The 23,714-nt window shown below is 35.6% G+C and overlaps 1 protein-coding gene across 1 annotated transcript in view; it reads left to right on the forward strand.

The window, feature by feature from the left end:
* The window catches only part of LOC145786226 (uncharacterized), an 85,113-nt gene that overhangs the window by 54,173 nt on the left and 7,226 nt on the right, over nucleotides 1-23,714 (forward strand). Inside the window, exons 27-35 of the mRNA XM_082597869.1 lie at nucleotides 1,030-1,155; nucleotides 1,990-2,112; nucleotides 5,130-5,255; nucleotides 7,449-7,571; nucleotides 12,790-12,912; nucleotides 13,591-13,713; nucleotides 18,724-18,849; nucleotides 21,144-21,266; nucleotides 21,987-22,109. Coding sequence (XP_082453995.1) covers nucleotides 1,030-1,155; nucleotides 1,990-2,112; nucleotides 5,130-5,255; nucleotides 7,449-7,571; nucleotides 12,790-12,912; nucleotides 13,591-13,713; nucleotides 18,724-18,849; nucleotides 21,144-21,266; nucleotides 21,987-22,109 — 1,116 coding nt within the window. The remainder of the gene's footprint in view (nucleotides 1-1,029; nucleotides 1,156-1,989; nucleotides 2,113-5,129; nucleotides 5,256-7,448; nucleotides 7,572-12,789; nucleotides 12,913-13,590; nucleotides 13,714-18,723; nucleotides 18,850-21,143; nucleotides 21,267-21,986; nucleotides 22,110-23,714) is intronic.

A 23,714-nucleotide genomic window follows, 5' to 3' on the forward strand; every position in this document is an offset into this window, starting at 1 on the left:
ATGGTAGGCCTATGCATGTTCGACTCCAGCCACCCTCACTTGCTGTTGTTTCTCTGGGCAAGAAACTTTACGATAATTGCCTCTACCCAGTGATCGATTTCGAGTAATGGGTAGTACCAAATTTGAGTCATAAGTAGAGTAGACAACAGGAAACAGACATTGCCGTCGGCTGCAGCGTGGGTCAGGTGTAAGTCGGAAGGCGTACACCGATGCATAGCGCTCTAGTCCGCTTTTCCGCAATGCAGGATAAAGATAAACAAACAAACAAACAAATAATTATGCTGAGCACCACATGAATTAAAACATTAAATAAAAACCGAAAAAAATACCAATGCAACAGTTTGTGGCCTGGTTGATTTGCTGCAATGAGTCACTTTACAAGGCCAAATTCGAATTCGACAAGATTTCAGCTTTTTTTGGCATTGTCACTCTGAATTTTTGAAACATATAAGATTGGGTCAAAAAGGCAAACATTTTTAAGAAGTTAAAAAACAGAAAAGTGAGCAAATGTTAGTCATAATTTGCCATACGCCACATAAAAATAGGTCTATATGCGTTGATTTACTTCGTTTTTACTAACACAGAAAACTTTTTCAATTTTGAAATGGCTATACTGACCAAACAAGATTGAAACGTCAAGCCGACTTTGCTTAACATCACAGTGTATCATATAGGCCTATCAATATTAACGGTTGCCTAATGTTGGTAATTGCCACTGCTCACTTTATACTGTTCTAAAAAATGCCTTTATCTGGTTTGTAAACTTACATTTTAAAGTGATCTTGAACTTACGGCTTATCAAGATCACACAAAAAAGTTACCTAACATCAGGCTTAAGCTCACTTGTTGATTTCAAGATCAAGATCACCCCCATATCTGCATATATTAAATCAACGTAAAAAAAAAACAACAAAAGATTTGCGGTTAAAAAATTTCCTCAGGCAAAGAGATCTTCAGTTATAGTAATCAAGAAAATAGTTGTAACTTCTTACATGGATCATGAGATAACATTATATTGGATGTTCATAGGTTCCTTGTCTCCATGCCAATCCAACCCTTGTCGAAATGGAGGAACATGCGCAAGGACAGGTTGCAGAAGCAATACCTACACGTGTACTTGTACACATCCCTATACTGGAACAAACTGTGACAGATGTAAGAATCATGTTGTCTTGTTTATGGTTAATCATTTTTCACCAAACGTGATACAAAAGAAAACGTTTTTTTGATACCCAGTAGCCTGTTTTGGCATGGAAAAGTCTATTTAATTAATAAACAATTATTTCCTTTAGTTTTTAGATGAAATCGAATTGTTGATTTCATTATGTCAATTTAAATATATTTCCCAACATATTGTAATCTCTCCCTAACAAGCTAAAACCTCAATTGCTAAGGTAACAGGGATCAGTTGTCAGTAGATGTTACAGAAAATATATTTCGCACTTATTCAGTGCATCGTCAGTTCTGATCAGAAAGCGAGGCAGACTCCGACGAAGCTCAGCATCAGCCAAGAGCAGTTAGCTCTCCCTAACAAACATGCAAATTTTTCCGATTTTGCAAATTTTCTTGCTCGCTTCGCTTGCTCAATCAGACTTTGCAAATGCTATATGGATGTACCTGTAAACATTCTTCTTCTGAATAACAAATTCATACAACGCACATAGAAGTTTCCTTGCATATTTGTAAGCTTTGTATTATTAACATTATCACAGTCATTTCAAAAACACTCTCAAGTTACTCATTGTAGTGAAGGTGATCATAGATGTTGAGCAATTGAAGTGACACAACCTTCCCGTAGCGTGTTATGATAAAATTGTTGAATGTTTCCTTTGCTAGCAAATCAGTATTTTGTTAGACTGCAAATATTGAATCATTGTAAAAACAACTAAATATTTGTTCAGGTCAAGAGATCTTATGTTATTTTAATCAAGGAAATAGTTGCAAGTTTAGGAGAGAAACATGTGGTAACATTTTATTAAATGTTCAAAGGTTCCTTGTCTCCATGTCAACCCAATCCTTGTAGGAATGGAGGAACATGCACAAGGACAGGTTGCAGCAATGCTTACACTTGTGCCTGTACATATCCGTATACTGGAAGAAACTGTGACCAATGTAAGTACCAAACTCAATACAAATAAAATACAATATCATGTTGATACTTAGTATTCTGGCAAGAAAAAGTCTATTTAACGAACATATATTCTTTTTTATTTCCTGGGTGACAACTTTTCGTTTTATTACGTCAAATAATGTTAGGGACAAGAAAAAGTCTACGATGAATCATACAATTTCGTTAATGTAGGAGCTATCCGGTGTTGAAAAAAAGCGTATTACTTGGCGTCAGCACAACCTGACTACTAACTATTGAATTAACAAGCATTGCGCTTTGCTAACCATATCGGTAGCTAACCATAACAAAGCTATATGGTAGCTTTGCTAACCATATAGCCTCCACGCCAGCTATCAAGACTTTTCTAAACACATGTGTTTCTCGGCAGTCAAGTGAAGTTATTCGACAGTTGTTCAAAAAAAAATTTAAACTGTAACCAATATGTTTGTAAACAACGCAAAAAAAAATTGCAGCTTCTTAAACGTAATCAGCTACCTGACTAAACGAGAAACACAGCGATCAAAAACCAGCTATGTGGAAGACGGACTGACGAAAAGCAAATTGAATTACATCAAGAAAAACGCAATTCATTACACATGGATTTGCACCACAGGGTGTAGCATTGATACAGTGGCGTAGCTAGGGGGGGGGGGGGGCGGACCACCCCGGGCGGCACGTCTGGGGGGCGGCACTTTCAGACAGGACGTTTTGTTTTTTTTGTTGATAATGCAAAAGTACAGGGAAAATAAAAGCAAACAGAATGGCAACGTTCAAAACAGTGGCGTAGCCAAGAGGGAGGAGGGGTTTGGGGGTTACAACCCCCCTTTGGCACGCATGTGACGTCACGATATTGAGAATGATGCTTTCAGTCTCTATGTCTCTAAAACAAAGTTGGCCTAATTTTAAACGAAACTCCATTAAAAAAGCGAGTTTTGCCAATACCAAACATTCAAATATCTCAGCCAGGAATTAGCAACAAGAAAACATAGAGACTTAGCTTTATTAAGTTACTGAAAAATTCCCAAGAAAACATGATCTTATCCTTTTGCTATGCCACCGGACAGCACCATTTTACAGGAATATTTATATTAGGGGATTTATACCCACATTTTTGTTGAAAATGCTCTCAGAATGCACCAAATCCAAAGTAATTTTTCAAATTTTTCTGGGGGAGGCTCCCCAGACCCCCCGCCGCTGGGTGTCGTCTTTGGCGAAGACGCCATCGGGCTTCGCCCGCTGGCCCTTAAAACCCCCGCTTTCAAAATTACTGGCTACGCTACTGGTTCAAAACATACAATAATTCCACTTTAAATCAATAAAAAAAAAATTCATTTTCACATGCTTTTTCTTAAAAGGGCGGCAAAATCTGAATCCGCCCCGGGCGGCACATTCCCTAGCTACGCCTCTGCATTGATAAATTTCATAAACGTTGAGAAGAATCAATGCGTCTCCTGCAATTGACACTGTGTCACAAAAAATGAGGTAGGCTATGTCGGCAACTGAGATATTAATATCCACCCCAAAGTTAATTTTTGGCGTTGAAACCGAATTTGAACTCAGTTTTGTACTGTCATGTCAGGGTTTTGAGTTATTTACATTTTTGTATTCCAAATTTAGCAAAATAAGCTATAAATGGATAAATTTTGGTTCTTCAAAAGTCCCTAAACTGCTGTGATAGCAGTCTAGTTGAAAAAAGCAGGCGTTAGAAAAAAGTATTGAAAATTCTGTACTACCAAATAAACATCTCTTTGTTGACAAAATATCTCATCTTGCTAAAGACAAAATTTCATTATTATCTTTAATGTTGAGGTTAAGAGTTAGGCTAAGGCCTTAGTGTTGAGCACATATATCAAATTAATGGTATCATTCACTTAAATCTACTGTAGCTGTTAAAGTATGAATAAATTTGATTACACTTCTAAACTAACGCAAACTGCATGATATTGACTTAAACATAATCGCTCTTTGAGGTGTGACAGTTCAGGTTCCATATTCAATGCCCATTGTAGAAACAGCATAATGAACTTTTAATTTCTAAAGCGAGACAGAAATATTTTATCAACAAATAGATTTTTTTATGGTATCTTGTGGTATCTTCAATACGTTTCTGCTAATGCCTTCTTTGCTCAACTAGATTGCTGTCACAGCGATTTGGAGGGTTTTGAACAAAGAAGATATGCCGATTTATAGCCTATTTTGCTAAATTTGGAATGAAAAAATATGAATAACTCAAAACCCTGACGTTATATAGCAAAATTAAATTCAAATTCTGAATCAGCGCCCCAAATTGCATCTGGGATGGATATTCATATCTCAGTTCCCAACATACACCATTTTTTGTGACAATTCCTTGTTTACATTTGAATTGTGGCTTTTACCAGCGCATCATGAATTTTGTGTCAAGTTGGGATTTGCCTTTGCGTAAAATTTTAAGTAAGACAATAGAGAATTCTTGATTGGTGCTAAATGAACATTCCATGTCATCGTATGTTCTTTGAAGGCAAATTGAAGTTGTAATTTATTGTATTTCTTGTAATAGCTTCCTGACGAAGGCTAAGGTTATGGCGAAACTCAACTGTAACAGAGATATTTCAGAATATTTTATGCAAACTTTGTAAGAATATATGGATAAACATTCTTTTTCTGACTGTAACGAATTCCCATAAAGCCCCAAGAAGTTTTCTTGCACATTTGAAAGCTTTCTATTTCTCCATTATCGCAGACACAGTCATCTCAAAAGCACTTTCAAGTTACTGTTTGTTGTAAAAATGATTTTGAGCAATTGAAGTAAAGTAACTTATCGCTAGCGTGTTATTTTGAAAAGTTAATTGCCTATTGTTTTTCCAACCAGAAAATTATTATTTTTTCAATCTGCTTATATTGAAACAATGTAAAAATACAAGGAAAATTTGGGCTAAATAAATAGCTCAGGTTAATAGATCTTCAGTTGCATTTATCAAGGAAATAATTGTAACTTTTTACATGGAGTATGTGATAACATTTATTCGAATGTTCAAAGGTTCCTTATTTCCGTGTCAACCCAATCCTTGTCGGAATGGAGGAACATGCACAAGGACAGGTTGCAGCAGCAATGCTTACACTTGTAGCTGTACACACTCCTATGGAGGAACAAACTGTGATCGATGTAAGAATGATGTTGTCTTGCTGATTGTCGACTGTCACCAGACACAATACAAGAAAAGAAAAATGTTTTTTGATACTTAGTCCTTGGACAAGAAAAAGTCCATCAAATGATAATATTTTGTATTTTTTGGGTGACAATTGTTGATTTTAATATGTCAACCTTAATCATCATCATCATAATCCATCGTCGGTTTGTTCCCCACAAGTGGGGGTGGCCGATTGTTTCCGCGCAGCAATTGTCTTAATCCCTTTTCTCCATTTCACCCTGTCCCTTGCATCTTCCTCCTTCAGTCCGACTTTTTTAAACTCATCCTTCACTTGTTGTTTCCACGTTCTTCTTGGACGACCGCGTTTCCTCTTCCCATCCACCTTTAGATCTAGTGCCTTTCTAAGAAAACTTCCTTCCTCCCTCCTTATCACATGTCCATACCACCTTACTCCATTTGCCTTTGCCAGTTGGTCTATGGTCTCTCACATCCAACAATTCTTCAGTCCTTTTTTCCCTTCTCGTTTTCACCCCACACATTGCTCTCACCATTGACCTTTCCGTTCTTCTCAGGATTGCCAGTTCACTCTCTCTCAATACCCATGTCTCGCTACCATATAGCATTGCAGGCCGCACACAGCTCCGATATACTTTTCCTTTCATCCTTAGTGAAAATTTTCTGCCATACAACATTTCCCCACATTCCCTGAACTTTGCCCAGCCCATTCTTGCCCTTGTTGTCACCGCTGCTTCACATCCACCACTTCCATTTATTTTTAATATATTTTAATAATTTTAATATATTTCAAAACATATTGCCCCCTCTCCCTAACAAACATGCAAACTTTATTGATCGTTTTGCTTGGTCAATTACAAATTGTTAATCATAGAGTTAGAAATTCGGTCATTCGCCTATCAAAAACTAAAAGGCAGTATTTTTGTTTACTTAAACCATTCCAATTCCACTACACTAAATTAATATTTGAATTATATCATTTAATGATGATAAAAAGATAAGAACTATGTTTTGTATGTCCTAGACAAATTTTCGGAAACCATTGGCTGCAAAGTCTACAATAGAATTTATTGAAAGAGAACTAAGACCAAGGCTAGATCACAATGGGCAGAGAAATCTACTTTATCAAAGTTTAAATAAAATTTAAGCGGCGGCGAAAATGGTTTAGAGATTATAGGCAATAGCTAATTCATGAAGGCACTTGGGCAAGTGATTTCCCTAATCGAGAAAAAAAACATTAGACAGTGATCAATTTCAATTGTTCTTCTTTTAGTTTATTTTTAATTTTTTTAATTTCATTGTCTTTGTGTTGTTTACATTTAAGTTTTATTCTTTATTTTTTGTTGATTTCATTGATTATGTCCATACTTTCTTGCGTGCAAAAAAAAAAGAACTACGCTATCAAATATGGCACTACTTACTTCGGTAGCGTGTAAAGAATTACTGAGAAACATTGTTTTGATTGACAGTTGCAGACTGACAGAAATAATGCAGTGATAATGCGATTACATCAAAAAGCAATTGTCCAATACTGACTTCTCCGATATAGTCAAAACCGCAAAGAGAAGCAAAAACTACAAACCGAACTAAATAAGACGCTTGTTGTGCTGCCTGCTCCACAACACTCTATACGAAGTAATATTTTGACGAAAAACACTGGGAATCGTCAAATTAAATGCGAAACAGCAATGCGAGTTGCATTATATAAATGGCACACTTAAAGGGTTAAGCAACTTATAGATGAGCAAAAAATAGCTCAAAAGGTAACAGCAATAGTTCAGCTCATTTCACTCAAATGCGATACGAGAATTAGTCTACGGCTAAACGACCTTTGTATGACCTTAACGAATTCCTACAAAGCACCTAGAAATTTTCATTTTTAAGCTTTATATTGTTTACATTATCACAGTCATTCCAAAAACACTTTCAAGCTACTCATTGTTGTGAAGGTAATGTTGAGCAATTGCAGTGAAGCAATTTTCCAGTGGCGTGTTATGATAAAAGAATAATAATTGCTTTTTTGCCAACAAATTAGTATTTTGTAGATCTGCATATATTGAATCAATGTGAAAACGGCAGAAGACTAACAGTTAACAAATTACTTAGGTTAAGAGATCTACTAGGATAATAGTTGGAAATAGTTGTAAGTTTTGACATGGATCATGTGATAACATTTTATTAAATGTTTATAGGTTCTTTGTCTCCTTGTCAACCCAACCCTTGTCGAAATGAAGGAACATGCACAAGGACAGGTTGCAGCAATGATTACACGTGTGCCTGTACACATCCGTATACTGGAACAAATTGTGATAGATGTAAGAATCATGTTGTTTTGCTTAGAGGTCGATTCTTTTTCACAAGGCACAATACAGTAGGCTACTAACAAAAGAAAATATCATTTTAATACTTGGTATTTTTAACAAGAAAAGTCCGGGTTATTAAGAAAAGGAGATACAAAGGCCTGCAGCCATTGCCTCATTCATACGACACTAAAAGGCCGGTAGTTGGTGACACGTTAAACATGCGGCTCTTTAAAATTACAGAAAGTTTTGTAGTGCCTGTTATAAATAGCCGCGTGATTTGATTACAGTTATTATTAGAGTTGTGCTGAGAGTTCTGATTAGAGTTGTGTATGATGGTAATTAGAAGTTGTAATGAAAAGTATTTTTTGAAGACGATTGTAGAGTTCTAGCCTATATTGAATAGATTGTAAAAGTGGAAGTTATTGCCAATTGTAAAGTAGCTGTTGCAAGTAGTAGTGTGTATTTATTTTAAAATCGACCAAGATGTTTGCTGTTCAGATTTTGATTTCTTTATGTGCTGGAAGTGCAGAAATTTTCTTCAGTTCAAGAACATTCAATTACCATCTCTCAAATAGAACTGTTCGTTCATCCATATACTTGACTGTTTAACGTTTCATATCCCCGAATACTATACGTCATCTATCTTTCCAAGGTCTCTTTATGTGTAAGAAATAGAAAGAATTGTGACAATCGTCATGCACCTCAACAAAAACTAAAAATAATGCAATGTTTCAAAGTGAAATCATTGCTTATTCAACTATATTATATTCTAAATTAATTTTCCCCATTCTAGTGATGATTTAAGGTATCAAGTAAACTAGGCTTTTATGTTATAGAGTAGTGATTTTCAATTCATTGGTTGCAAAGTCTTTGGCTGCAAAAGAATTATTACACCACTAACAGCGAAGCTAGATTCCAAGTAGACCGCAAAAGTCATGTTATCAAAACTATAGTTCTAAGTAAATTTTGACAGAGGCAAAAATATGTTTGGAAAATACCATTACAAGCTGTAGCGAATACCTGGAGGCACTTGGTCAACTGCTTCCATATATTCGGGTTTTCAAAAATTCTGCAAATTTTATTCGCTCCCTCAATCGCATTGTATTGACTTAAACGGCAGGATAGAGATCATCTTAAGCTTGTTTCAAATCAGCATCACCATTATGTTCCTTCCTCGTATTGAGGGGTGGATACAATAGACCAGTGGTCTCCAACCTGTGGGTCGCGACCCCAAGTGGGGTCGCCTTAACTTTTCCTGGGGGTCGCCATAACTCACCATATTCAATTTATTACCGAAAAAAAGACCGATACTTTTTTGTTCTGGTTTGCAATCTTTGCCTGTGTTTAGGAGTACAGCTTGCTACCCTGTGTCACAATTAAACCATTGTTGTGCAATAATTAAAAACCGAATAGTTGCGACAAGGAGGCAAAACACTTTATCTTTGTGAGGTAAAAGTTTTGTAGTCGGACAGAGCAAAAGCATTCACGATGCAAGTTTAAACTAACTTTTTATTATTCAAGGTGACTCCAGAATGAGCGAATAGATGCAGGTGTAGAGTGCAGACATTTCACCGGCTGTTTACGGTTTGCTTTGCAGCTAGACATGGTAATTTGTAGCTAGTAAGCATAGCTAAATATTATACAAAAATGGCAGCAAAAATACCAGAAAAAGATCATATGACGACGCTATACGTTATAACTTAGTTTCACTGAATTTAATGGCAAACCAAAGTGTGTAATCTTAAAGTTATAACAGAAGAATCGATGAAGAAAAAAAATCATCCAGGCTGCGTAGATAAACCATCTGAGCTTGAGCACTGCTATGGTAAACATCCTAACGCCGTCCAAAGAACAAGACTGGATAATAGATCCTTTTTCTGTCATAGACTTGTAGGAACTGCCCCTCCGTGTTGTTGAAGAATTTACAGAAATGACAGCTGATCCGAAAAACCACATTTCTTTTAACTCGTTTAAAGCAAAACACCAAGGTCTCAGCAAATAGGCTACTTACTTTTGGGTGTCAAAGCCCTCAACGTACCCGACTAGGTCAAATTTTGTTATTCAACTACTTACCTCGTTTTCAACCACTTGGTTGTGTGAAACCGGATTTAGCGCAATGAGTATAGTAAAAACGAGAAACATCGTAATCGATTGGAAGTAAAGCATGACATGCGGTTAAGCTTGTGCATAGACCAGTCGCGGCTTCAAAAACTCTTGAACAGTAGGCAGACGCAATCATCGCTTAAACGGTGCAAAATAAATGTTAAAACAAATTGACAATTTTCTGTTCGTGAAATCAAGTTCATGTGTTAATAGAAACTTCTTAAAAACAATCATTTTGGAATACTTTTCTGTAGCCACATTCTTTTGTAATTGTGCATATACTCGTATTATTTAGCTTCAGCAATACTAGAAATATTTTTCTCTATATCGGAAAACAAAATGGGGTCACATGTAAATGCTGATTTCATTTTCATTTAAATTGGGGTCGCTTCTTAAAAAGGTTGGAGACCACTGCAATAGACCAATGTTTTCAATCATGAGCTGTTCGTACCGCACTTTCATACTTTAATTTTGTCTATTTAGAGTGTTTGTTGTCCAAATCATTCTTGGTTTCCCTTTGCTTCTTTTACCATTTGTACGAGAATTCTGTATGATTAAATTTAGATAACACTCCATCGATAGTAACCTTTGTTTTCATGTAATTTTTAACATTTACCTGTATGTCCAGAACTCAATGGCATCGATCCATTTCTCCATTTTTTGTGACACTGTCTAAGTTTCAGAATTGTACAAAAGGGTTGACCAGATTCAGCATTTCAATATCCTTTGACGAATTGCAAAATTTGAATTTTGATTGATTAAAACATTTTTTATTTTTCTAAATGCAGTTTTGCAATTTCTATCCGCTTTGAAATTTCATGGTCATATCTCCCATCTTCAGTTGTTAAATGTTCAAGATTGGAAAAAAATTAGTTTTTGTATAATATCTTCATTGTCAAATGCAATTTGGAGCACTGGAGTGTCTGGTGATTTTGAGATTATTATTAATTTAGTCTTTTTAGCGTTAATTTTCATATTAAATTCCTCTCCAACTGAATTAACATTGTCAAATATTTTTTAAAGATTTTCTTGCGACTCAGCAAACACAACAGTGTCATCAGCGTAGCGTAAATTTTTTATGTTCAAACCGCCAACTTTTATCTCTTTTACATCATCAATTCGTCAAAAAATAATTTCTGTATATAAACTAGCAAGACGTAGAATGCGTACACATCCTTTGCGTACTCCACGCTAAATATTAATTCCATTTGACAAATCGTTTTCCATGCAAATAAATGCTTTTTGATTTTCATTAACCTCCCATCCTACTAACCTACATTTAATTTAACAATTAAGTTAGCTTTCCAGTAATAACAAAATAAAAAAGTGTACTTGTGTATGTCAAAGGCAGAGATGGTTCTGAACCACTGGACGCAAAGTCTTTGGTTGCAAGGGAAACATCAAACTATAAGTGCAAACCCAGATCACAAGTGATGCGCGAAAATCATTTCACAAAACAAACAAGCGAATTTTACTGTGTTGAAAAAGACTTGACAAACGCTGTTGTACGGAAAGTGAGATATATAGGCTACAAATGTGATAATTGTGAGACAATTTAATAAACGTAATAGATATCCAGCTATTTTAAAGGCATACTAAAGGAAAATTTCAAACCGGAATTAAGCATTAAAATGAGTAAACTGAACATTCAAGAATACATTTCAAAAACAATTACCCAAAAAAATTTGTTTTCAATGGCGCTGGAAAGGCACAAAGTCCAGTGTTTCATTTATTTTCATTTTTTTCAAAATGACCAAAACGTGCAAACACAGCTCAAGAATACGTCATAAAGTCCAGCAATAACAAAAGCCACGTTACCAATCTGATGTTTTGAGCAAACTGTCTGCTGTTTTGATGTTAAAATGTGCTGTTTTGATGTAAATACATACATAGCCTACAGTCAAATCGCCCGCAGTAACAATTATTGCGTGATCGGTTGATTGCTAGACTTTATGACGTAGACTTTATGACGTTCTTTACAGTCGCACGCTTCGTTGCTCAGGCCAATCTCGTTTTGAAAGCTCTGACAAAAGCACGCGCACAATGGTGGTCAGACCGCAATGGGGCAAAATTTTATTGAAAATCGTTTTATGGTAGCATGTTAAACACAAAGAACGTGGAAAATCGCCAAGTCAGGTTTTTCCTTTAATACCCCTTTAAGCACCCTGTAGTTGGGCAGGAAATAGTTCTAAACGTGAAAAACATTTCATTTTTTTACGCAAATCTGATTTAAATATTGGTCAGCCACAGGATTAGGATCAGATTTGGATTTTAAGTTCTTTTAACAACCGGATTTGGATATTAATTTGAACTTTACTGTAATTATCTTCCTAAACATTATCAAAAAGTGATTATTCTTCGTTTTGTATTGATAAACTCATTGTATTAAAAATCTTTAACCATATTAACTATTTCACTTTGACAATATTGTTTGAATTGTGCTCGTTTGATAATCTCAGTTCGTTTCTTTCAAGATAACAGTTCAAGGTTTAATTAAATTTAGTTGCATTAATTTGTTTTCAAACGAATTTTGTCAAAAAAGTATTGTTAGTTTCTTAATCTTAGATTTATAATGTTATTTTATTGTGGAACTTATCACCGCATTAGGATTTCACAATGCTTGTAATCCGGATATGGACTTGGATTTAGATTGAAATGCAATAAAATGAAATGATTTAGATTAAAAAGTTGAAACGTGTAAATGTATTTCGATTTTAAGTTCTTTAATTCGTATATATGTGATGAGTAAAAACATAAACATTCTTTGTCTCACTGAAACAAATTCATATCAAGCACCTAGAAGTCTCCTTGTGCATTTGAAAGCTTTGTATTGTTTACATTATCACAATCATCCCAAAAACACTTTCAAATGTTTGGTTGTAGGGAAGGTGATATTGAGCAATTGAAGTAAAGCAACTTTTCGCTTGCGTGCTATATGTAGATAAATCAATTGCCTATTCTTTTCCAAAACCAGCAAATTAGTATTTTGTCAATCTGCTGTAAAAACAGATTGAAAATCTGCAGTTGAAGAATTGCTCAGGTCAAGAGATCTTTAGTTCTCTTAATCAAAGGAATCGTTGTAACTTTTACATGGACCACGTGATAATATTTCATTGATTGTTCATAGGTTCCTTGTCTCCATGTCAACCCAATCCTTGTCGAAATGAAGGCAGATGCACAAGGACAGGTTGCAGCAATGATTACATTTGTGCCTGTACACATCGGTATACTGGAAAGAACTGTGACAAATGTAAGAATCATGTTGTTTTGCCTATTGTCGAATCTTTTTTATGAAACACAATACAAACAAAAGAAAATATCATCTCGATACTTAGTGTTTTTGCAACAAAAAGTCAACTTAACGAACAATTAACTATTATCTTGCCAAACTCTTACAAAGCAGTGGTTCTTAACCTTTCGGCACTACTGGATCGATAAAAATATAAAAACGTGTTTCTTAATGGTAACCAGATTATATCCCAAACACTATTATTCTAGGAGAGGTGCATAAAACATAAAAAAAAAAATTGCACAAAACTTTGCTCAAATATTCAGTGTAGCTTACTCAAATATAATATACATTACAGTACTTTGTATGCCTATTTGGACTTAATGTATTTCAAAGTTACTTGTATGAAATACTTTTACCTTTAAGATTGAAATTTGGAATGCTAGTTTATTCGTTCTATTTAAAACAAAACCGTTTCAAGAAATAAGATTGAAATAAACAGAATGGACGGTCATAAAAGTATTGTTTCTAACCCAACTCTACCAACTCTACCTAGAATATATTGAATCAAAGTAAATACGACTGAAAATCTGCAGTTGAAGAATTGCTCAGGTCAAGAGATCTTTAGTTCTCTTAATCAAAGGAATCGTTGTAACTTTTACATGGGCCACGTGATAATATTTCATTGATTGTTCATAGGTTCCTTGTCTCCATGTCAACCCAATCCTTGTCGAAATGAAGGCAGATGCACCAGGACAGGTTGCAGCAATAATTACACCTGTACCTGTGCACATCCCTACACTGAAAGAAACTGTGACAGATGTAAGAATCATGTTGTCTTGTTTATGATCGAATGTTTTTCACCAGAGACAATACGAACAAAAAGAAGCTATAGGTTGGATACTTCGTATTTGAAAAAAGTCTAATAGGTGGTCATTTTTGACCATTTTTCATTTTTAAACGTAGCATCTGATATTTCATCCGTTTTAAAATCTGGATCTTAACCTTTTATGACTTTTAATCAAGAAAATGAAGTATCTTCTGACAAGTGTCAAGAAGATTCTTTGCATTAATCACTTTTATTAAGGTCTACATTAATAATACATTTTTTTCTGTAATATTTATAGTTTGTGCAACATTTAGATCAGGGTGATTCAAAAGTGAGAGCATGAAGGGCCGCATTAAGGTTTGAAGAAAATTTTAGGAGCTGCAAAGAGAGAAATCCTTTGAAATGAACGGACGAAGTTTTTTGTTTTAATTAACGCATTTTTTAGTGTGCTTATTGTTCATGCTGGTTGGCGACTATGAAAATGATTTCTTAAAACTGCTTCCCTCAACATTCTGTGATTTTGATTGTATTTTTTTTAGCTCGTGTTGGGTGCTGTGGGTCGTGTGCTGTAACGTTGCTAGGCACCTTAGTAACTGATAATAATATAATGTACGCCAGACACTGTGGTTTTCCATTGCTATAAAGAAATACCTCTTCTACCAGTTTGAACTAATCACTCCGTTTTCATCTGACACTTTTTGACAATTTTTAAAATTTAAATTAATGCCTATAAATGCCAAGCGGTCATTTCTGACCGTTATTTTATTTTGTACTCCCTTGTTATACAATTAGCTTCTATCACCACGTTTCTGTTGTTTTAAAAGTTTCCCGCCTTTTTAATGCAAGCAGCAAAGTTTTCGCCTTCCAGGTCTAAATATATATTAAAAAAAATGGATCCATGAAAAATGAAGGCCTGGAGAAAAGCTGAGTTTGAAATAATTACAAAGATAAATCTGATTGTCGTCACTTCAACGCTAAGTTTATTTAAATTGATGAAGAACTTTCAGAGATAATCCAATTATGAAGAAGCCAAGCCTGCGGTTGCCGCATGAAGACAACAAGCAATTGACAGTTTACAATTTAGCTATTTTTTAAATTTTCCTAGGTCAGTGTGTGTTGTATCGGTATAAATTAATCTAAAGCAGGGGTTCTTAAACTGGGGTCCGTGGACCCCCAAGGGGTGCGCGGACTGGTTTTAGGGGGTCCATAAAGGCCCAATGGAAAGCTTAGTGTGTAATTCCAAAAACGGAATAAATTTTTCAAAAAAAAAGAGATGAAGTTCAAACAACGCTGAGGATTTTCCACAGTTCATCGTTACTCATTGCTGTTTACATCGCCATGCATTAGCATCGAAAACTCTCCCAACAAATTTGAAAGAAATGTTGTCTGGTAGGCTAGTGTGAAAATCGTTCATTTCATCAGAAGAAGTTTGCTGGCTGTCAAGGGAACAAGTTTTGAAGCGCTTTTTCTTTTTTTCTAAGAGACAAAAATGTTGAACTCTCAAAGCAGTTTAACAGTGAAGAGTTTATTCAAGGGTTATTTCAAGGCGGATGTTTTTACTCATATGAATGAGGTACCGGTACATCGTTCTATTCAAGGCCCTGCCGTTACAAGTATGGACGATTCTGAAAAACTTAAAGCTTTTCAGGACAAGTTATCTCTGTGAAAAAGGAAATTGGAGACTATAAAAACTATTATAATTTCTCAACGTCGGAAGAATTGATGATTTAAAATGGAATTGCAGTTTGTAATGCTCTACCATCTTCTCTGCACACAGACATTTGGAAGCATTGTAAAACTCTTTCAGAGGTTACTGCTTAGCCGCAGAGGATATTAAAAATACAGCATGGATGCGTTACCCTTTCCTAGTTAAACTGGAATCTATCAGTGATGAGGACCTTGCAAAAGATGAGTTCATTGAACTAAGGGCAATGGAATCATTAAGAATGTCCTTCAATTCGAAAAGTATTGGCGAGTTTTGGAGTTCGTTGACGCAAGCATATTCTCGTTTGGTAAAGAGAGCCATGGATCGCATAGATTTTGTTACCAATTCATTTTAATTTTATTGCGTTATGTCCAGTTCATGCTGATCAAAAAAGTTTCCCGGACTAGGCCACAAAGGGGGTCCACGCAAACCAAAATTGTTTTTAAGGGGTCCGCGTTAAAAAAAAGTTTAAGAACCCCTGATCTAAAGAGTTATTACAGTGTGAACAATTACAGTACTTAGTTTTTGACTTACTAAAATCGACGATTGGCTGGTAGCCTTGCTGGTATTTCGAAGCAGGGCTGCCCTGCAATTTTGGATCAATTACACTAAAATTTAAATCCACAAAACTGCTTTTGATTTGTACCTATTATTTCCGATGCAAAGTGTTGGAATTTTTTTTTTGACAGAAGTGAAATGGTGGTAGGGTAATCAGGTGCATTTAAATTGACAAAAATTGTTATTTTTGTTTTTAACTCTTTAGTGATAGATTATCTGGATTACATTTGTTAAATTTTGTCTTAAGTAAACATCATATTTGCTTCTAATTAGTTATACTTAATTTTACTCTATTTAGTTTCTTTCTCAATTTATATTTTCACAATTAAGCTAGTTTCCTACAGCCTAACAAGTCACCTGGAAAGTCAGTCAGCCATTTTTTTTTATGACAGAACAAGGATTTTTTTTGTGATATTATTTGTCTTTGTGATAAATGTTTTCGCTTGTGTTGTTTTTCAGCTTGAATTCTCTTGTAAGTTCTTAATTAAACAATTAGCTGCACTATAGCTAAAGCTTAAACGTCTGTTAAATTTGCTTTCACGTTTAGATTTCAAGATAATCACACTTTTTGTTTTTTCTGTAAAAAAAGTTCTGTAGTGTTAATTGTTTCTAACATATATTGATGACGGAACAATTAGGTGACAATGTGAAGTGAGAATTGTAATTGTTCGAGATAATGCTTTGTGTGTTTTACTTTTGTGACATCTATACCTGTCATAATTGACTGCGAGTTATGTCGTTTTTAAGGTGTCATTTCATCAGGAAACTATGTCTGGAACTCATGTTGCTAACCTCCTCGTGGTGAGTCCAGGAAACCTGCAATTTGCAAGGGCGAATGATAACAACTAGAAACAGCAATCTTAAATGTTCCCAGGGTGGTAAAAGGTTAAACCTTCTGCCCTGTAAACACGAAGAAACAAACTCGGCAATGCCATCGCCTGCATGGCCCTTTTTCAGAGAAAACAGTTTTAACTACTACTTCTCGGGATGGTGTAACTCTTCTTCAGTTAAATGTGGTTTGCTTACAAAATTGAAGATCTGTAGATACACCAAGGCTGCTTGTACTAACGTCAGCATACACAGGATTGCTTCATTTGTAAAAACCTCCACCAACTGGAAACCAGAAGGTTGTTTCCACTTTGACTGCAAAGTCGAATGGATGGCCAATAGCCATAGAAATCGAAAGTGCTGCGATAGTGCAAATGTATAAATCACCGACCACATGGCTGAAAGATAATTTCATCTTTTGCTATTCTCCTTTAGTAATGAATAATTCCATACCAGCGAATGCATGCTAGAGATTATATTTCCCACAGCAATCCCTTGGGTTACCGATCTACCAACTCAGATGGTATCGCATTTGAAGCTTGGGTTCTAGTCTCCGAGGTTTAACAGCCAACTACCAAACCCTGCTTCGGATGACTTGGACGTGGGTTACAAATCAGTCTGTAACGATCTTCTCAATGCAGCAAAAAAAAACCACACTTGCGGTTTCCATCGTCACTATATTTTCAATTGGAATGACGAATGCGATAAACGTTAAAACACGTTCTTGAATGCATTAAGCAGGGAAAAAACTTCAGTCATGGCCTATGTACTGTACTTACAGAATGCCTTAATGTAAAACGGAGGTAACGTTAAAAAGAAACAACCAAGGCATAGACTTTACACACTCCAGTAGAGGAGCATGGAACACTTTCAACCGTCTCACAGGTCGTAGCTCCCAACGAAAGTTTTATTCTATTACTGTCAATTCCACCCGCATTAGATTTCCGGCAATGGCAAATTCAAAAAAGCAAACAAGATGCATTCTCTCGCAATCAAGCAAGAGTGCAGTGGCTCTGAAGTGCACCAAGTGTAGAGTTTTTTTGTAGTCTCCTTTTTGCACTAAAGAGTTCTCATGTGTCATCAATCAAATGAAATGTAGAAGGCACTGGCTCTCAAGTACATCCCTTCAAAACTCTTGAAACATTGTGGTTCCGAATGCGTGGCTTGGTTTAAGAAATTTTATTGAGCTTGCTTGATCCTAAAGTTCATACTGATGATACGGCGGAAAGCCATATTTGCCTTGCTTAACCAAAGAAGCCCCTTGATAAATTCAGAAGTTATTGCCTATGCCACAGTTGTGCGTCCCTTATAAGATCATGGAACAACTTCTTTTGGCTAGACTCAACCCTGTGATTGATCCGCAGCTGATCCACAGCTGCATGAAAATCAATCTAGATACCGAAATGGACGTTGTAGCTTACCATTCACCAAGTAGTCAAGCTAACCAATGAATAGATTAACAATTAAATTACTCCTCGCCAGTAATAACAAAGATATGGGGTATAAAGTATCCATTTTTCATAAGTTTTGAGACAAAAAAGTCTAAAATTGAACTACACAATTAAGCAAACGTAATAGCCATCCGGCCGTGCAAACAACCTGTGGTTGTGCAAAAAAAATTTCAACTTATTAACTTATCCAACTTATTTGACGCAAATGCGATACGAATATAGTCTACGGGAAACATTCTTTGTCTGACTGTAACAAGTTCATACAAAGCACTTAGAAGTAGCCTATGCTCGCACATTTGGAAGCTTTGTAATGTTTACATTGTTACTAATATATCGAGACACTATCAGGTTATTGGTTGTATTGAAAACTATGTCGAGCAATTGATGTAAAGCAACTTTCCCTAAATCTGTTCAAGATAATAAAAATCATGGCCAATTGCTTTCATTGTTACTTCTTATAGGTTCCTTGTCTCTGTGTCAACCCAATCCTTGTAGGAATGGAGGAACATGCACAAGGACAGGTTGCAGCAGCAATGCTTACACGTGTGCCTGTATACATCCGTATACAGGAACAAACTGTGATCGATGTAAGAATCATGTTTTCTTGTTTATTGTCGAATCTTTTTCATCACCCACAATACAAAACAAATGAAAATATCATCTTGATACTTAATATTCGGACAAAAAAAGTCTAATTAATGAACACATATATTTTTTTTATTCTCTGAGTGATAAGTGTTCATGTTATTATGTCAACCTAAACATATTTTGCATTTCAAATCAGCAGCTGATAGGGCTAGGTAAGAATATCGTCATGCCCTTCATTAAAAAAACTATAAATAATGCAGTATTTCAAAGTGAAATCATAGTTTATTTAACTTTATTATATTAAAAATTAATTTACTCCATTCTAGTGATGATAAAAGTACAAGATAAAGTGGGCTCTGTATGTTGTAGAGAAGTGGTTTTTACATCAGCAGCGGGGGAAGATAAGGGGGAAGGGGGAAGAATTTAGGGGGGAGAAAATTATTTATGTGCTTAAACAATAACCGAAAAAATGCAATCGGCCAATCCCCTATTCCGAAGTACAACCATTTCTCATTTATCTACAATAAGTTAACAATTGTGATAACAAAAGCATGAGATGAAGTCCAGCCTAACTGCAAAAGTGAGTAGTAGCGCGTTGCTCTTTAGGTAGCAGTAGCGACGCTATCTTTTTGTTGGAGTAGCGGCTGCAGTAGCAGCGCTATTTTTTTCCAATGTGGCACCAGCAGAAAGGCGCTATATTTCTTTTAATTGCACTTCCCGTACTTGCTACTTTCCAATTTTAAATGAAAAAAATGACTCGTTCTTGGTAATTTTTATGGAAACAATGTGTGAAAATATCAAAGCAGAAATCATTCGACTATTGCGGAAAAACATCAAACCACGTTAGTACCGATAAGAGTGACATCAAAAGCAGTCATTCAAGGATGAAGTTTTTGGTGTGTTATTGCCATTTCATGAAACGTCGGTATGTAAAGAAAAGTCACTTATAGAGTCTTTTTTAGGACGGAAGCAAGTCATTGAGCTTTCTCAATAGCGAGTTAAAACGTTTGATCATTGAGTTTAACACTTCCATTTCTTCCACTGCTGCGGTGGGGTAACATTTCTTGGGTGGGAAAGAAGTGTTGAAGCCAAAGCGGGCAAGACTCGACTATTTCAAATGCTTGTGTTCTTTGAAGATGCATAATACATTTCCTCTAGAACGTATTCTCGAAAACGACGATGAAATAGCAGCGTAAACGAATGATATTCTTCCTTTTGAAGGTCGTTTTGACTTCACAAGGTAGTTGAATACTAATTGTGCTTTCTAATGTCTACTGTATAGCGGGAAAAGTAGCAGTAGCGCGCGCTACTTGCGATCCGAGTAGCTGTAGTAGTAGCTCATTTATGAGGCTCATTACTTATATCGACTGATAACGGTAGCGCGCGCAACTTTTAGTCAGAGTAGCGGTAGCGCGCTACTTTCAAAGTTGCGGAAACCCACCTTTGCTAACTTGCATGTTTAAGGCGGTAGTGATGCTAAAACGATGGACCATAAAGCCTTTAGTAGCAATGGTATCGTAAAAGTAAGTGTAAACTCAAACCATAAGTAATTTGCGAAAGTCATTTCAAAGAACAAAGTAATGAATTTTGGTTGCGGCGAAAAAGCACTTAACAAACAATGTTATGTTCGGAAGTGAGAGAGAGATCTACAATTTTGATAAATTTAGTTACAATGAGAAGACAAAGACTAAAATTAGATCATACAGTTGAGTCAACGTAATAGCTCTCCAGCTATTCAAGCAACCAGTAATATGCAAAGGAACTTCAAAACGTATTTGAAGTAGTTTAACTGATTTCGCGCAAATGCGATATACGCATAAACATTCTTAGTCTGACTGTAACAAACTCCTACCAAGCACATAGAAGTTTCCGCATATTTAAACGCTTTTCTCTATTTATATTATCACAATCATCTCAAAAACACTTTCAGGTTACTCCTACAAAGCACATAGAAGTTTCCTGCACATTTAAACGCTTTGCTCTATTTATATTATCACAATCATCTCAAAAACACTTTCAGGGGACTGATTGTCGTGAAAGTCATGTTCAACAATTGCAGTACAGCAACTCCCTTTAGCGTTTTATGGTAAAAAATAATTGCTCAATGCTTTATCATCCAGATAAGAAAATTAGTGTTTTGTCAATCTGCATAATTATTTTGAAACAATGTTAAAAACGACTAAAGATTTGAGGTTAATACGTTACTCACGTCAAGAGATCTTCAGTTATACCAAGAAAACAATTGCAACTTTTCACATGGATCATGTGATAACACTTCATTGAATAATCGCAGGTTCCTTATCTCCATGCCAACCCAATCCTTGTCAGAATGGAGGAAAATGCACAAGAACAGGTTGCAGCAACGATTACACGTGTATCTGCACACGTCCGTATACTGGAATAAACTGCCATCTATGTAAGAAACGTGTTGTTTTGTTTATTGTCAATTATTTTTTAACAGATACAATACAAGCAAAAGAAAATATCCTCTTGATACCTACCGTATTTACATCTGGTACATTGTCAGATACATCTGGTTGCACAAGCATAGTTTAAACGTGTACACATCCGTCAACTGCCAAAATTGTGACAGATGTAAGAACCATGTTGCCTTCCTTATGACCGAAAAAAAGTCCATTTAACAATAAAGTACTTAGCGGTTATTTTTGATTGTTTTTCAATTCAAGGAAAATAGCTAATAGCTATCCAATAACGTAGGCTATTTGTGTAAACGTAATAGCTATCCGGTCATTCAAACAACCTAGTTGTGCAAAAAGTATTTGAAAGTTAAAGAAGTAATTCAGATTATTTCACGCAAATGCGATATGAAAATTGCATATATATGCGTATAAACATGCTTTGTCTCACTGTAACAAACTCATATAAAGTACGTAAAAGTTTCCCGCACATTTGAAAGCTTTGTTTTGTTTACATTATTACTGTTAGTGTATCTCAAGACACTCTCAAGTTACTCATTGTAGTGAAGGTGATGTCGAGCAATTGAAATAAAGCAACTTTCCCAGAGCTTGTTGATTAAAATGTTGCTCAGGTGAACTGATCTTCAATTATTTTAATCAAAAAAATAGTTGTAACTTTTACATGGACCATGTGATAAAACATCATTGAATATTCATAGGTTCCTTGTCTCCTTGTCAACCCAATCCTTGTCGAAATGAAGGAACATGCACAAGGACAGGTTGTAGCAATACTTACACGTGTACCTGTACACATCCGTATACTGGAGTAGACTGCAACAGATGTAAGAATCTTGTTGTTTTGCCTACTGTCGAATCGTTTTCATCAGACACATTACAAACTTAAATGAAAATATCATCTTGCTACTTAGCATTTGGACGAGAAAAAGTTCATTTAATGAACAAATAAACAATAAATACTATTAATACTGCAAAAAGTGCTCAATGCCATGCAAAAAGTCAAGCAGAGTAAATAACATTAGTAGGCTAACTATACTTGATATAATGAACAAATATATTTTTTTATTCACTGAATGACAAGTTGTTCATTTTATGACCTGTATGGCAACCTAAACAGCCTATATTTGGTATTTCAAAGCAGCAGCTGATAAGAGTACATAGGAATATCGTCATGCGCAACGTCAAAAACTAAAAATACCGTAATGGACTATGTCAAAGCGATATCACTATACATTCAACTACAGCAAGTTATAAATTGATTTTCCTTAATGTAGTGATCACACTGGGGAACACAATTTTTGTTAACTTTGATCTAATATTTGTTTTTGGTGTATAAAATCCTCAAATACTTACAGACAATAGAAATTCCTACAATGATGAACGTAGCCTCGCCTCCTCCTTATAAAACAACATTTTAAAACTATTACAACGTTTTAATACCATTGTAACTCATGTTGGATGACGTTTTCCCCCAGACAGTTGCTTTTACTGGTCTAAACTTTACTTTCTAGCTGCGCCACTGCCCTCAATGGTTAAATTTGTAGACAAATCTTCTCTTTTTCTTCGAACGGATTCTGGTTCTGCAGGCTAAAATGAGTGCGAAATTTAGAAGTAAAATTTATCTTTAGCTTTTCAGGCACGCTCAACTGTGGCAGTCTTGATTGATGTTCCAACAATAGCGAGCTAACATATGTAGCCTAAATCTCACCTTTTCTATATCTCCATCACCTTTACAAACCTCGGTGAAATCTTTCTTATTGATGACTGCACCAAGTTTTTTCGGGAAACTACCAAGATGGTTGTGCAAAAGATGGATCTTGATACTCATATTATACTTGAGTGTTTTGTAGCCTTCCAATAGTTGATAAACAATTTCAGTGTAATTTTCTACCTGAACAGTTTGAAGAAAGCCCTTGACAAGTTTGTTGAATGGTATCTAAGCGTCCGTTTCCAGTTCTGACATGGTTGCATAGCCGATTGGTGAGAGCCTTGGAAAGGCAATCGAAAGGGCGAAGGTTCGACACCGCTCAAGAGCATGCGGCTGTATCTTTGGCAGGACACTTAAAGGCATGCTTGAAGGTAGACAAGAAGATTGGCTTTCTTGCCTTCCCGTCCACTTAATCTAAATCTTCAACCACCAGGTGTAAGCCGGATACGACAAACAAACAGTTCTGACATTTCAAATCAAAGGTCCATCTTTAATAGGTTGGCAAGTCTGGGACAATCAAATACACAAAACTTAAAATTTTGAACTGACGAGAAAGTAAATGCCAAAACGAGGTATTAAAATAGTTGCCATCAGTTGAAACTCCTTTAAAAAATTGTTCCATTCGGTGGAGTTGTAAATGCAGAAAAGAGAAAGCAACTTTCTCTGTTAAAAAGTTGCTCATGTGGAATGTTGAGATAACCAGGTTAAAGATCAGATTTTG

Source organism: Aplidium turbinatum, chromosome 17 (genome assembly GCF_918807975.1).
Source record: "Aplidium turbinatum chromosome 17, kaAplTurb1.1, whole genome shotgun sequence".
NCBI lineage: Eukaryota > Metazoa > Chordata > Ascidiacea > Aplousobranchia > Polyclinidae > Aplidium > Aplidium turbinatum.